The 15,492-nt window shown below is 46.8% G+C and overlaps 1 protein-coding gene across 4 annotated transcripts in view; it reads right to left on the bottom strand.

Annotated features, from left to right (window-relative positions):
* The window catches only part of CPAMD8 (C3 and PZP like alpha-2-macroglobulin domain containing 8), a 41,056-nt gene extending 26,729 nt beyond the window's left edge, over positions 1-14,327 (bottom strand). For 3 of the 4 annotated variants that reach the window (XM_065858359.2, XM_065858358.2, XM_065858357.2), the window contains exons 1-18: positions 14,106-14,327; positions 11,980-12,131; positions 10,166-10,188; positions 9,078-9,243; positions 8,897-8,949; positions 8,416-8,433; positions 7,412-7,466; positions 7,172-7,285; positions 6,677-6,761; positions 6,277-6,385; positions 5,208-5,435; positions 4,866-5,036; positions 4,379-4,507; positions 2,125-2,314; positions 1,455-1,627; positions 1,204-1,353; positions 929-1,090; positions 501-643 (exon numbers count right to left, since the gene is read on the bottom strand). In XM_065858359.2, coding sequence (XP_065714431.1) covers positions 501-643; positions 929-1,090; positions 1,204-1,353; positions 1,455-1,627; positions 2,125-2,314; positions 4,379-4,507; positions 4,866-5,036; positions 5,208-5,435; positions 6,277-6,385; positions 6,677-6,761; positions 7,172-7,285; positions 7,412-7,466; positions 8,416-8,433; positions 8,897-8,949; positions 9,078-9,243; positions 10,166-10,188; positions 11,980-12,131; positions 14,106-14,182 — 2,198 coding nt within the window. In that variant the 5' untranslated portion in view covers positions 14,183-14,327. The remainder of the gene's footprint in view (positions 1-500; positions 644-928; positions 1,091-1,203; positions 1,354-1,454; positions 1,628-2,124; positions 2,315-4,378; positions 4,508-4,865; positions 5,037-5,207; positions 5,436-6,276; positions 6,386-6,676; positions 6,762-7,171; positions 7,286-7,411; positions 7,467-8,415; positions 8,434-8,896; positions 8,950-9,077; positions 9,244-10,165; positions 10,189-11,979; positions 12,132-14,105) is intronic. The other variant, XM_065858356.2, reaches the window with a different exon arrangement.
* Between the last annotated feature and the right edge of the window lie 1,165 nt (positions 14,328-15,492).

Genomic DNA, 15,492 nt, shown 5'->3' with positions numbered 1-15,492 from the left:
CCAGGCTGCCCAGGGGGGTTGTGGAGTCTCCTTCTCTGCAGACATTCAAACCCGCCTGGACCCCTTCCTGTGGAACCTCAGCTGGGTGTTCCTGCTCCGGGGGGATTGCACTGGATGAGCTTTCCAGGGCCCTCCAACCCCTGACACTCTGGGATTCTGTGATCGTTTATGACACTAATTACATAGTCTTTCCACATGATCCCATCGTGCACACACACATCAGTCTGGGACATGAATAAGAATCACAGGAAACTGAGACAGGCAAATAGTTTGAAATGATCCTTTTGGGCAATATTAATTTTCCAGAAATGATTTAAATTTAACGAAGTAGCGTCAGTTATATTTTTTGTTATATTTATGAAGACAACAGAAGAGTTTCCCCAACACCACCTTGTCTAAACTCAGCAATTTCCTGGGGCGTGGAGGTGGGAAACAGCTGAGAATACAGAAAAAAGTGCTAAGAGTATAACAGACAACATGCATTACAACAACAACGTTACCTTGGCGCTAGTTTCGAATGCATTGATGCCACCAGCGTCCCCGTGTGCGGCTGGAAGGCTGGGACGGCCTCATCCGTGTACATGCCGCCGTTCTGCCTGTGGTTCAAGCTGACTATGTCGGTCATTACCACCAAGCCAGTTTCCTGGACGTCAAACGCGACGACCACAAAAAGGAGAGCAAGGGAAAAAAATATTAAACATGTACCAACAAAAACTTTTCTGAATATAATCCCCCAACCCTACCCCACCATTTATGGGGTACATTTCAATTGAAACTTGAGGACTTTTAGAAGTTCGTATAAAAATGACTGTTAATGTGAAACAGCTCCCACATGAAAAAACGATTTGCCTACAGAGCTGAAAATCATCCTGCAAACATCAAAGTAAAAAAGACACTCCATAGAGAAGCGAGGTTTGATTCTTCCTACTGTAAACGCGAAGCGAGCATCCTTGGTGATGTCCCAGTGCCAGGGAAAGACAGAAGATCTACGGCGTCTACGCGAGGACATGCCTGGCCACCAGAAGTGCCCTTCTTCCTTTGGAGCTCCAAAAGCATCAGATACATCGTATTCTGCAAGCTCTTGAAAAACCTGGGGGGAAAGGGGAGAGACTGTTGTCCTTGGGGATGAAGGCTGCTTACTGAAGGGAATGTGCAGACAGCAGGACTGAGAGAAAGATCTCAGTGCTTTAAATGTCCTTTTACCTGACTGGCTGTCAGTTGAAAACCTGTCTTCAGCAGGTAGACGCTCTTATCCACCGTGGCAACGCAGACACAGCTCGATTTTGCAGCTCTGACCCTGATGTTCACAATGTCACCAGGTCTGGTCTCATTTGCTGAGAGAGCCACCGCAACCTAGGAGTTTAACATAAAATCCCATTATCCCAACTCATCAGCAGCAGACGAAGAGCAACAAGACGCTGCTCCCTCCTCTCCAGCAGCTCCGTTGCCAGTACCTGGTTTTCAAAGGAGGACTTGACGGTGAACTGCAGGCTGTCCGTGACGCCCTCGCCGTTCTCCCTGACATAATACACCAGCAGACGGCCCAAGGGAGCCATGCTGGGACCCACGGAGAACCGCAGGAACGTCATGCAGACTTCAACCTCTGCTGCAGGGGTGCTGGGAGGTGCTAAAAAAAGAAAGATACAATTCAGTCATCAAGCCATTTAAAATAAACAAAAAAAAAGGTATTTATTGATGCAGAACACTGCTAAGAAAAGTATAAATGGGTCTGAAAAAGGATTATGCAGCTTATGGGATGGGGTTGTAGCTGGGCTTGCATCAGTAGGGCATCACTCTAGAGTTGATGAAGGCTGGGAGGCCTCCCATACCCCTGGGGGGTCACTCAGCTGATCCCAAGCCAAGCACATTAAGGAAAACTAGAGTTTTCTTAGCAAAGAGAGAGAATACAGGAAGACTAGAGAAAACTCTCCAACAGTTATCTCTCTTGGAATTTTTTTTATATATATTAATTATGTGTGCAATGGATATCACTGTTTTTCTTGCAGAAAACTATTCTATGCCCTTTAAGAAGCATCAGCTTCAAGCCAAAGGATACTTAGGTTTGTGGGAGGGTTGTTTTTCCAAAAAAACTAGGGGGAAGTGTGCATTTCTGATGCTGGCTACCTGTTCCTGGGAAGTGTGTGATATCCATGTTCTTCTCCAAGGGAAAGGCGGCTCTTTTGCTCCTCTGCTGGGTGACGTTACTGGGCTGCAGGCCTGAAAGAACGATGTTGCCTCGCGATGCCACTTCATAATGCAGAGTGAAGTTGCAAGGACAGGTGGACTTCACTGCAATCCAAGCCTCCTCTCCTACCTGCACCCAGGGGCAGAAAAGCAAGAGATCTGGTCTGTTACAACGCATGCTTTTTATCGATAAAGCACGGAGATCTGTGTGGGTTTCGGTCCACAAGAGCTGGGTCCCCTCCTTCTCAGAAATGTACATTCCAATAGCGCTGTTTCCATGGGTTTTCTCCACAGGCCAAAGGGGCCTGCGTTCAGCTCTGCACTCCCTGCAAGTCTACCAGGAGAATGGGCCGGGGGGCTGTGTGCATTAATGAAAACAATGAAGGAATCTCTGGAATCCTGAAAGTTAAGCCTTTTGGCACAGAGCAGCTGTCAGAATTGGTTGAATTTTAGACACCCATTCAGTAGCCCAGCCCAAAAAGAAAGAGATGGGTTAAGAGCAGGAAGAGATGTGTGTTTGGTAGTCTTTGCAGTTCAATTGAGATTATACATGGTGATTACTTTCATATGGCAAATATTAATTCAAACATAACCAATGTGGCACGAAACTACTGGGAATAGATCTGAGGGAAAATGCTTTCAAATTACACAAGTCGTGATACTAATTTGCAACTCTGGCACTCGAGGAGCTCTCGGACACACAAATGAATGAGAAGAGAGCGGGTTTTTTCTGGGTAAAGTCATCCGATGCCTGAAATAGGTTTCAGAGCAGCACACTGACGTCCTGAGGTCCCGTACCCAGAGGTACTTGCTCAGTATCGAATACCCAGGGGATCAACTCCCCAGTCCCAACGGGACAGGCATCAGGACAGGGACTGGGGCAGTCTGGCTGAGTCACGGACCTTCTGCAGACTGAACAGCAGCGTTAAATCCCAACAAAATCCTCTGAAAACCCTCTTTCTTGGGCACTAACAGTGTTATCTTTCCAGAATGTACACATGGTACAAACCAAATCAGCAAAGACTTGAATACAAGGAGCTGCTAAAGGTTAAATACAGCGAAAATGCCACGGAGTCCAAGAAGTGCCTCGTGACATTAAATATTTGAAGTATTAAGAATTCCCCAGTGCAAACGATGAAACAATTCATTAAAAAATGAATGTAGCTAATTGGAACACCCAGTAAGAGTTGGCAAAGCAGGCAAACAGTTCCCACATCAGCTGGTCATCCAATTCCTAACTTTCCCACACAAGAATTAGTTCTAATCAGGTTATAATAAGAACAATGTGTTCAGATTAGCAGTGTATAATCCCCTTTCCATACCTCAGGAAACTTGTAAAAGATTAATTAGCCATTAAACTTCCATGAAATGCAACGATAAAAAAAATTCTCTTATTTGGCTACAAAGAGTCAGAAAGCAGCCTGACAGCCCTGCTGACCATGGCGATCTAGGGGTGGATATTGCCAAGAGCCACATATCTTTTTTCCACAAAGCAACATGCAGACCCTCAGAGTTTCCTCTTGGGTAGAGAATAAACCCTGAACAGCTCTCAGCAAAGCGACATGCAACAGGAATCCCGGTTACGTCAGATCTCTCCTTTAAGAGAGAGGTTGTGACGGCTTTGATATGGAAGGAGCACATTTTTAGAGAGGCTTCTACAAAAACTACAAGAGAAGATGAGATAACTATGTTCACAGTTCAATAACTGGAAGACCAAACAGATCCAGCTGAGATTTAAACTGAAGTTCTAGTGAGACTACATAGCCCTAATTTGGATCTTTAGTCATTAAGCCACTCCCACTAACATCACTTCCAATCTTTAGCATTTGTTGACTTGGATTAAAGTAATTTTCACCAAGTAATTCCTACGTGACTGTTATTAGAGGTGCACAGAACACACATTCCAATCTGAAATCTCCGATGTTGTCAGTGCCTATGTCCACCGTCTGCCCCTGCTCCCACAGCACAACGGAGGGTGAGATGCTGCACAAAGCATCAAAAGCACTTTGCTCAGAACCCTGTGCAGCCCACATGGAACAAATATTTGGTGGCTGAATTGCAGCTACTTCAACCTTTGTAGTGGAAACAGTAACAGTCCCGGACCTCAGAAACAGCAATGGCTAGAAACACTTGACAAAGTACTTTACGCCAAGAAATGCAGTTATTGCCATGATGAAATATGAAGCCAACATACCTGGAAAGGTTTGTCTGGGGCCTGGAGCTGGATGTGACACTTGCTGGGCGAGTACCAGCTACTGATGGACAAGTAGTTTGGCAGATATTGATCCCCAGCTGGTTTCCCATCAATCGCCGTCACTTTGGTCTTAACAAAAGTTACATCTGAATGTTATGCAGGTATAGAAAGCCTGGTTTGTATTCTCTTCATGCACTGTATCCCCATCTCCCATTTTACACTTTCCAGCTTTACAGCAAGAGCACTCTCCAAATACTGCACACTTACTACTGTGAGTAGCTGTGTCTGGAGAGTCATCTTTTCATGATGCTTTTCAACATCAGTTGTAGTGGCAGCAAGAAACAAAGCAAGCGTTTGCTGCATTTAAATCATGACGTTGAAGCTAAAAGGCACTGATTCCCTGTTTGTAGCACTGATTTACAAAGTGCAGGTTTGACAAGATTAGTTACATTAAAGCCCGCTAATCCTATAAAGAGCTTTCACCCACCTCCAGCCAGACGTATTGGGCAGCTGTAGGGATGGAGGGGATTTCAAACTCCACCAGGCCATTCCTTGAGACCAGTTCACTTGTGTAAACGTTGTCCTTTGGTGTGAGTTCAGCTTTAATTCGGATAGTGACTCTGTCAGCTGGACTTCCATCAGGGTAAGCGACTTCTACCTACAAAGTGTTAGATTTATAGAACAACACGGTTCATACTATAGGCAATTCCAGCCAATGCCAGAAACAGCAGGTGGGGAAAATCACACCAGAACATGGTGTGACATCCTGGGATCAAGTCAGTATGACCTTCTATCAGCCACGTGTCAGCGTCTCTAATTCTAACCTTACCTTTCCTTTGTAAGGCAGCCCAGGTTTGAACTGTTTCCTGGTATCCTTGGAGTACTTGATATCAATCAGCTGCTTCTGAACAGGTGTCGAGTCATCAAACGTAACCTGTTTGCTCCCATCAGAGCTGATCACCGTGGCCCAGATGTTGACTGTCCCTCGGAAGTGTTCCGGAACATCAGCTGGCATCATGTCTTTCACACACACATCGAAAGCAGCCGAGCCATCGATCTACACAGTGTGTGGGGGAACAGCAACCTAAGTTTGCATTCACAGAATCTCAGAATCCCAGAATGTCAGGGGTTGGAGGGCCCTGGAAAGCTCATCCAGTGCAATCCCCCATGGAGCAGGAACACCCAGCTGAGGTTCCACAGGAAGGTGTCCAGGCGGGTTTGAATGTCTGCAGAGAAGGAGACTCCACAACCCCCCTGGGCAGCCTGGGCCAGGCTCTGACACCCTCACCAGGAACAAGTTTCTTCTCCTCTTTCAGTGGGACCTCCTGTGTTCCAGTTTGCACCCATTGCCCCTTGTCCTGTCACTGGCTGTCACTGAGAAGAGCCTGGCTCCATCCTCCTGACACTCCCTCAGTTCAGCTGTGAGGATGCTGTGGGAGACTGTGTCAAATGCCTCACTCAAGCATTCAAAAAGTGTCTAGAAGCCAAATCTAAAGCATAGGCACTTGAGAGGAGTTTGCAACAGTATTTTTAAAGGATTTGGAGTGGAGGAAATTAATGAGGGGAATGGGTGAAGGAAGGAGGAAAGAAAGCAAGTTTCATTTTCCTTCCTTATCCCCAGTCTGGAGCAGCTGTGTCACAGTCCCTCATTCTCATGTTCTCTTCAGCTCTAGATGATCTAAAGCCAGATCAATACTACGCCAACAAATTCTCATTCCTCCAAATCATAAACATACCATGTCAAAACATACAATATTTTTATAATTCTGGATCAAATTATCGCATTTATTCATTTATTTTCTGATCTCCCATCAGTAACATGAAACAGAGCTGTGGTATCAACTTCAAAGAGCACAGATAAAGCGTTTTACTGCAGCTGAGTCCATGGTCTCCCTCACCTGGGTGGTCCTGAGGACAGGGTGTCCCACCTCATGTCTGTAGTACCCTACGCCATTTATGGTCATATTGACAATTAACTTCCCTGTCACCGGCTTTCCAAACGTATATCTGCAATGGAAAGAGGATAACGGTTAACTTCCAGATGGCTTCTTGCCTTCCCGATTATATCAAGGCCAGTACCGCGTGACCTGTGCATCTAGAAAACAGAAAACAATGTCACAGCAAGTTCTCCAGCTTGTTACTGTCAACATGTTTGATGAAGGCTTTTATATACAGAAGCTTCTGATGATGACCAGAAATCATCCGAAAAGTCTGCAGCAGGTGAGATCCAGCGGCTGCCCCATCCCGTGGCGGTACGACAGCTCATATAATGAAACGTTATCCGGGACACGTTCCTACCTGGCGTGGACAGTTCCCTTTTCACACAGCGAGAGGTCGCGGATGTAGCGAGGGGGGTCAATCAGCAGCTCAAACTTTGGTAATACTACAATGAAAAGAAACACAAGAGCTTTTCAGAGGGGCTTTGAGACTGAAAAGCGGGGTAGCAAAAAAAAAAATTCATAATTGCAGGGAGGGCTCTGGGAAAGGAAGGAAAACACTGACAGACTGGAAAACACTGAGGAGTTTCCCAGAAAATTAAATCTTTGTTACATTAATTGATTGTGCAATATGACACTCCATTTTGGGTCCTTTACTTTATGAAGTGTTGAGGAAAGGAAGGGTTTGGTTAATCTGCAAGTGTCTGTATCCCTAGGGCCTCCAGAGAATGTTTTGCCATGACATATTAAATGTATTATTTCTCAGGTGTTTCATCTCAAGTAAAAATATTTCATAACATTTTGTTCTTCCAAATGTGCTTGGGTTATGGTCAAAGTTAATTTGGATCCAACTCACCGTATTTCTGGACTTCAAAGGATTTGTTGTATGTGTGCCCCTGCATTTCAGCAAAGATGAGCCACTCACCAAACACCGGCTGATCGGACAAGGGAAAAGTCACATTGACAATACCTGCAAAAGGAAACAACGCAGTGTGAGCCGCACCACTCAGCAGCCCTGGGCAAGGCTGACTGAACACAGCTCGGGGTAACACAAGCAAAGGCAAGCATCACTGAGAAAAACAAGTCTGAAACTCACCACAACAAATTGGCGTCAAATTACTCCACTCTATCATACGAGACCCCCGAGGATCCTGCGTAGCGGTTTAGGAATGAGAAACATCACAGTGAAAATGAACATCACTAATACATTTAATTCCGTTTGCAACAAAGAATTTCATTTTGTAAAATACACATTTCATTGGTAGCTCAAGCGTAACTAACGTCAAAAATCTTCTGAAGACACTTGACCAGGGGCATTTTCTGTCTAAAACTCATTTAAGGACGCTGCCTCTACAACCAACGCACACAAGCAAGCGCTGCCAGCGGCAGATCTTCCACCTATCTTAAGACACCTGTTTGGGGGAGATGACCTGGCCTCTGAAGACGCTTTCTTTCTATTCACAACGGCAGCTGTACACCTAGCAAGACAACTTTTAGATGACAAAGTCAGATGAACTTAATCCCGCTGGTTTTGTCAGCATTAGGTCTGTGATAGAAAGCAAACATGAAGGTGAATTCTTCTGCTTGCTGACAGCTAAAGAAAACACGTGGTTTAGAAAGGAAAAAAAGACTACACACAGAAGGAACCTCTCATTCACCTCAGAAGGAAGAAGCTAGGAGCACCCTTTCCTTGTCATGAATTTCTAGCGTCCACTATCATAACGTTTGGGTGCAGAGGTGAGACTGGCCCTGCCGCAGCAGCCCAGGCAGGCGAAGGATGGGAGCGTGTTTGCATGGGAAAGGGAGACACTGAGTGGGACTGGCACATTTAGACAGTGAAGTCAGCCAGTTCTTCTCAGGCTGAAAAATGGGAACAGATTTCTGAAACTGAAGTAGAAAACAAGGATATTTGCTGGTGATAACAAAAAAAGGCACACAGATCAGTTAAAGAGAAAGGGATAGAGGTAACGGCAGGGGTTACAGTTGGGAATGGCCATAATGGGCTTGAAGAAGCACAGAGGTGTGACTCGTTCCTCATAAGGCTACAGGAATCTCGTGCCTCTACGGGACACGCTGGGTGACTGGCAGACAGGTACTCACCACCACGTAAGCTTCGATCTGAAAGACAAAAATAATAAAAAGCTTTATGAAGCAAAGCTACTTCTCTGCTTCTTGTGACGAACCGCTGAGTCGACATAAGCAAGGCAGGATGAACGAAGTGACCAAGTTTAAACATCTCTTCTTTGGTAAGAGCAACCTGAGAAACATCCATTTCATTCACACATCTAATGGGAAACATAACGCGTTGTGCATCACCTCAATAGAGTGCAAGTCTCTGACAAACTCTAACTGCTTTGCCATAGTCACATTCTATTTGCTAGCACTACAAACTGCCTGCTCTCCTTCAACAGTGAGGTGACCAAATGAAAAATTTGGTTGTAAAAAACAAGCAATCGCAAGACATGCCTAAATAGATTAAGAAATCCAATTACATTTCTGCATAAATGTACATTAGAATAAAATACAGGTTGCCAAGCATTCCATCATATTTTACAGTGCGAAGGAAAACAGTTTTCTTTACCCTGTCATTGACTGGTCTCAAGTCAGAAGTCACCATATAGAGGTTTATCAACACTGCAAAAAGGAAAAGAGGAAAAGCATCAGTCAGCACAGCCGACACAACAGAATTTCTCACCCTAGAATCTACAAGTTTTGCTTGAAAGCAGCCCAAGCATCTGGCAAGTTCTGCAAGGTCACTTTACCTTTCTGCTTGGGTTTGTAGACAGGTTTATCCGTCTGGATGAACACTGACGACCCTTTGCTGTCGATGGTCACGGTGGTGTAGTTGTGAAAGATGTAGCCGTCCCCTGCCAGGTGCCGGTTGCCCCAGACTTTCAGATGCGCTTGTCCACGGAGTCCTGGGGGCACCTGGAAAACCACCACGAGGTGAGGAAGACACAGAAAAAGCCTCCGAGCTTTCTGGGGAACGTAACTGACACTGAGTGAGTAAAGAGCAGCCACCTGCTGCATTTCAGCATAACTATGTGTGAGCAATAAAAAGAAAATGAAGAACATACTGGATCTTTTACAATGTATAAACTTCAAAGGAGGAAAAGTCATGCTAAAAGCACAGCAGGAAATTCTCTTCTACCCTTTATCACTCAAGCAAAGTGATATTTGATCTACATGTGCAGCTTTCACTGAAGAACGTGTGTTACATGGGGAAATCGACCATGCTACGGAAGAAAGAGCTCTGCTGAGAGAGAGGGGAAAAAACCAAGACATACGTGCTTGCACCAGTTCTTGAGAGAAATAAGACTTAAAATCACACTACATTCAAAATTACAAATTAAAGAAATCTGATAATACAGAAATGATAATAGGTCATAGTTTGAGAGCGGGAAAAAAACCCAAACAAATCAGCAGGGACACTACGGATTTTACTGAACAGTGAGTTACAGTCTTTGGATAAATAAATCTATGGCATTTGGTATAACTGCTGTCTATATTTCACTTTCTTGACATGAATAGGGACTTACATATTTGCCTATTACCCCAGTAAAGGAGCGGGGAGTATCGAAGCCTTTCTAGAACCTCATTCCCTGGTACAGTTTAATTACTGGCAGGACAGGGCAGCAGCATCAGCCAAACGGTAATTACATAAAAGGCAAAGCGAACTCTGCCGTTTGCCACCAAGGCAGGGAGATCCCATCGGTCACACCAGACCGGCACCGAGCTCCTCAGACCTCTGTACATCAACGGCTTTAACTTACTGATAGGTCAATGACAATGGAGATGATGCAGTAGCTGCACTGCAAAGAAAAACATCTTAAAACTAATGGACACTCACCTTCAGTTTAATTGTTCCTTTATCTAAAAAGAGAGAAAGACAGAGTTATTACTCTCAAATTAAGGTAATAAGGTTTTAGACCTTTGCAGCTGAGTGAAAGGAGGTTGCATGTCACAGAGCTTCTAACTGCCACACTCCTCCGTTATGATTTCACCCGAAGTCATTTTCCTGCATTGAGTAAAACAATCAGCAGGGTGAGCAAATCGGACCTGGCAGAGTTCGCCAAGATAAACCTGGTCCACATTTCTTTAACATTTTTGCCCAAGGTGAACTGCAAGTTTCCCACCAAGGCTGAGGTTGCAGCAAGGGCATCCTATGCTCACAGAAGGGTTTTGATGTGAAAAGGACCTGGCCTCTTTTGGGACTTGAATCTTGAGGAGCTGGAAGCCATCGTGCAGCAGGAAAGCTATGGAAAGCAGTCTAGGAATTTCCTAGAGTGTACAGAGGACAACTTCCTTCATCAGCTGGTAAATGAGCCTACCGGGGTAAGGCTAGCAGAAGCTCACCAAGGCCAAGTGCCAGGTCCTGACCTTTGGCCACAAGAACCCCCTGCAGCGCTCCAGGCTGGCACAGAGTGGCTGGAGAGCAGTCAGGCAGAAAGGGACCTGGGGGGACTCATGGACAGGAAGCTCAACAGGAGCCAGCAGTGTGCCCAGGTGGCCAAGAAGGCCAATGGTGTCCTGTCCTGTATCCAAACCAGCGTGGTCAGCAGGACAAGGGCAGTGATCCTTCCCCTGTGCTCTGCAGTGGGGAGGCCACACCTGGAGTGTTGTGTTCAGTTCTGGGCCCCTCAGCTCAGGAAAGAGATTGAAGTGCTGGAGCGGGTCCAGAGAAGAGCAACAAGACTGGGGAAGGGACTTGAGCACAAGCCCTATGGGGAGAGGCTGAGGGAGCTGGGCTTGTTCAGTCTGGAGAAGAGGAGGCTTAGAGCTGAGCTCAGCACTCTCTAGAACGACCTGAAGGGCAGTTCTAGCCAGGGGGGATTGGGCTCTTCTCCCAGGCACTCAGCAATAGGACAAGGGGCCATGGGCTTCAACTCTGCCAGGGGAAATTGAGGCTGGAGATGATAAAGCAATTCTGTGCAGAGAGAGTGGTCAGCATTGGAATGGCTGCCCAGGGAGGTGCTGGACTCACCGGCCTGGAGGTTTGTAAACTGAGATTGGCCATGGCACTTAGTGCCATGATCTGGTCAATGGGTTGGAGTTGGACCAAGGCTTGGACTGGATGAGCTCTGAGGGCTTTTCCAACCCAGTCCATTCTGCGAATAGTTCGCAAAAACAAACACTCACAGAATCTATTTTGATTGCTGGATACAGCCATACCTAAGATTTCTCTTTAGCATATGTTGCCCATATGTGTAAGCATCCCTCCCTTTGAATTACTTAGCAATTGTCAGCCAATTTCAAAGACAAGAGGAGGATAAAACCAGAGACAATGGGGAGACAGCAATTCCAGCACTCATTTTAAACTAAGGGTAGAAAACGATGATGATGTTGTAGACTTGGCATTTTTCTTTTTATTGAAATTATCACCTTATTCCTTATACAGCTTCCCAGTGTCAAACATTCCAGTTTCAAAAGGAAAGTTATTCATTATAAAATTCTGAAGTATCAATTATCCGGAGCCTCTGTATGTCTTGCTGTTCCAAAATTATGGGCCTTGGATATTTGAGATGGCATATATCAAAACCACAATAGCACAATCATCCGAGAACATTTAGCAGTAGTCAACAAATTAGATATTAGTTTGATTCCAGTTCCGTTATCACCTCGACTTATAAAGTAGTTCTCGAAGTCAGAATAACAAGAACTTACCCAGAACTGTTCCATGGCCCCAGGACACAGTTTCTCCTTTGACTACCAACTGAATCTGGACCGTTGTCTCCTTGACAGCATTAAAGATGGTTACACTTATAGCTTCTTCAACACCCGATCGGAAAACAGAAGGTGCTGCAATTAAATAGCCCCTGGGGAGCATAAAAGGAACACAGAATGCACACAGAGCTTACAAATCCTTCATATTTAAATAAAGACACTAATATTGATGTTTACTGCATATATCTTATAAACAAGCTAAATATACAAAAAGCTCATCATAAAAAAGCTGAAGTTCATGAAAGAATAAAGAGGTACCTGAGCCTCCAGCAGAGCTCTGTAGATAATGCTTTGTTTTGAAACAATTTAGATACTTCTAACATTTTTGCCTCAATTGTTTTTCACGGGTCCGTTTTCTCACACAGAAGTGACTCTCAGAGCTGGTACTCGGCACTTCCCACAGGTCAGACTCGCATACACGTAACACGTCTAAACTTCCAACTCACACAGGAGCAGCCCGGAAACTGCAGTTACAAGACTGGGCTCAAATTCTCAGTTCTGCTGCCACCTTTTTCTTCAAATGATTGTACCATGCACGTTGAAAACCCCGGCAGAAAGCAATCACTTGGGCAGCGCACCGAGTCCTAAAGGCAGCCCAGACCTCCCGTACACACCGTGTGTCTGAAAGGAACCCGTCCCACACTTGCACCCAGTGGCATTGTGCCAGCAACTTGTCAGCTACAGGCATTACAGACTGCTCTGACGCGCTGGGCTGTAAGCAACACGGTTACATTCTCTTCGTCACACACCTTTCGAGGGTGTTTGCTTCCCAAAAGGATTTTTTTTTAAACGAGGCGATTTCATGTATGTCTCTTTAAGCCCGATGGCTCAGCTCATGCCTTTCTGCAGTTCCATGAGCCAGGTTGCTTTAGTTCATGATTAATTATCACTCGGGGATGAGGATGATTGTGTTTTACAGCCCCCAAGTCATCTTTTATCAAATTCCAAGCCCTGTTTCTCTCTCAGCAGGCCTCATCGCCATGGAGATCCCATTACCCCCAAAGGAAGTTCAGATCTCTGTGGCATTTGAGCTAAATTGCATGGGGTCCTTGGAGATTCAAACCCTTATGGTTTCCAGGTTTGAAAACTCATCAGAACAACAATAAATAACAATAAAAAGTTACTACTTAGCCTGCAAAATTCTTGGTAAGACAGACATAGCCCACGTTGTTGCAGAGGGAGAGCGAGTACCATCTGCATCCAGTACGGAATGATTAGAGCCCAAGCATCACACAGCACAGTGCTACGGAGCCAGATGTGAAGCACATGTATTCACATTGTTCTACATCGCTGCAACTCTTCCCCAAGTATCAGTCCGCTGATAAGGCTATTTAAGTCACTTAATAAGTGGTATTTTAGCATCAAATATTTAGCTTGGCAATTAAACAGCTAAACTGACAGTGACTGGACAGCACATTTGAGTAACAGCTCTGTCAGGTTACACCAAAACTTGGCAGGACGTGAAATATTTTCTAGTAAGCAAGTGAAAATAAGTTTTCCGTGGCACTCAGTTAACGCAGCTATTCACGGTGTTGACGGACTATAATAAACCAGGGATAAAGAACAAAGCAAACCTTAATCAAAGTTAAACCGAACACACTGCAACGAGCAGTGGATTCAATTTCTAACAGCCAGAGAACTTTCCCCCCGGTGAAATGTTTCTCCCTGGATGCTTTTCCCCCACAAGAATGTTTCACACGCTCTTCGGGCGCAAACAGCGCTACCTTCAACCATCCCCAGCACAACAGCAGCCCCGGCGCAACACCCCGGATTCCTTAAATAATTGTTGGCAGATAAAAGCTCTGCAGCCGCTCGCCAGAGGCAGGTATTTTTAAGGAGACTTTCTTAGATTTTTTCTTTTCGCTGTGCTATGCACTTTTACAGCGGCGAGTACAAACGTGCTGCCGGGCTGGGAACCGCGCCGCTCGCCTCCCCAGCCCCCGGAGGGGAAACTTCTCACGGGCTTTGTTAAGCGCCTGGTGCAGCCACCCCGGAGCCCCGTGCAGACAGACCAGAAGGGTCCATCCTCCCTCCCCACCGCCCCTCCCGGGGGTCCCGGTACTCACTGCCGCTCCCGGGGCTGGGCAGCAAGCAGGCTGCACAGGCTCAGCAGGACCCCCCAGGCACAGCAGCTGCGGGCCATGGTGCTCGGACCCCGGCCCACAGCCGCTCTCTCGGCGGGCTGGAGGAGCCTTTTGTTCCCAGCGAAGCGCAGCCCGAGCTTCCCCCGCCGCCCCGCTCCCGGGCTCGGCTCCCCGGTGCCTCTGGCCGCCGCCTCCGCCGCGTCCCCGCCCCCGGGCCGCCCCCTCCTGGCCCCGGTGCCCGCTCGGCTCCGGCCCCGGCTCTTTGTCTGCGGTCCCCGCCTGCTCCTGACAGCGTGCACCGGGGGAGGGGGCCGGGCTGCAGCCCGGGGCGGAGGGGCGGAGGTGCGGGCCCGGTCCTGCCCACCCGCCCGCTCCAGGTGCGCTGCCGGCTGCAGCAGCCGCTCCTCACCTTCCTCATCCTCCCGCAGCCCCGAGGGCTCCTCTCAGCCCGGAGAGCCCCTGCCTGAGCTCCTCCAGTGCCTGCCCGGCTCAGGCAGATGCACAAGTGAAGGTTCCCACAGGTCCCATCAACTTGGAGCATCCCCTGCATGGGCCGGTCCCATCCACCGAGCCTCTATAGTCCGAGGCGCTCCACTGAGCCCTGCCAAAGAACCGCTTTTCAACCCCCAAATCCTTTTCAAGCCCTGCTCTGTCCTCCTCCATCCCCAGGCCCTCATCTGTCCACCTCCATCCCTCTGCCCAGCCGCTGGAGACAGGAGGGGGAGCTCTCAGCACGCTGCTCTGGACAAGTTCGCACAAACCGGGGAAGAGCAGATCCGAGGCAACAGCAGAGATTCGAGACCACAGAATAAACGCCATGTCTCACCGTGATGCACTACACGCTGCACACAGGAATGATTCCTGCAACCCTTGCTGGGACTCTGAATCACATTTTCCCCCAACACCACACACCTGGTGTAAGGTAAGCTGCTAGGAAAAGAGGAACCACAAATCACAAAATACCATTCCCCCCCCAGGTCAGCTCTGCTACTTGAACCTCCATTCTATTTCTTCTAAAAATTCCTGATACGGAGCCTAGTATTTTACTCTGCAAAAACCAGAGATTTGTATCCAAAAGTCAACTCAATAGTTTAGTAAAGGCCCTTTTTTCCTTCTAGCTTCTGACAAAAAAGCAGCAAAGCTTAAAAATTCTTTTTGGATTCATCACTTTCCCAGATACGTGCACAGAACCCTCCATGCCGCAGTATTTTCCTGTCTGCAACGCAGCAATACCAACACCTGCCTCCTTCCTAAGGGCAACGCTTAAGAGCATGTTGGAATTCTTTGATTAAAGATGATTAGCAGGCAAAACAAAAATGAAGCACCTCTGCTGTTCTGATGGTCCGGCAGCCTGTAACTGATGCACAAC

This window comes from Patagioenas fasciata, chromosome 27 (genome assembly GCF_037038585.1).
Source record: "Patagioenas fasciata isolate bPatFas1 chromosome 27, bPatFas1.hap1, whole genome shotgun sequence".
NCBI classification, from domain to species: domain Eukaryota; kingdom Metazoa; phylum Chordata; class Aves; order Columbiformes; family Columbidae; genus Patagioenas; species Patagioenas fasciata.
Note: the sequence above shows the minus strand (reverse complement) of the source record. Positions and strands in the feature narration are given on the sequence as shown.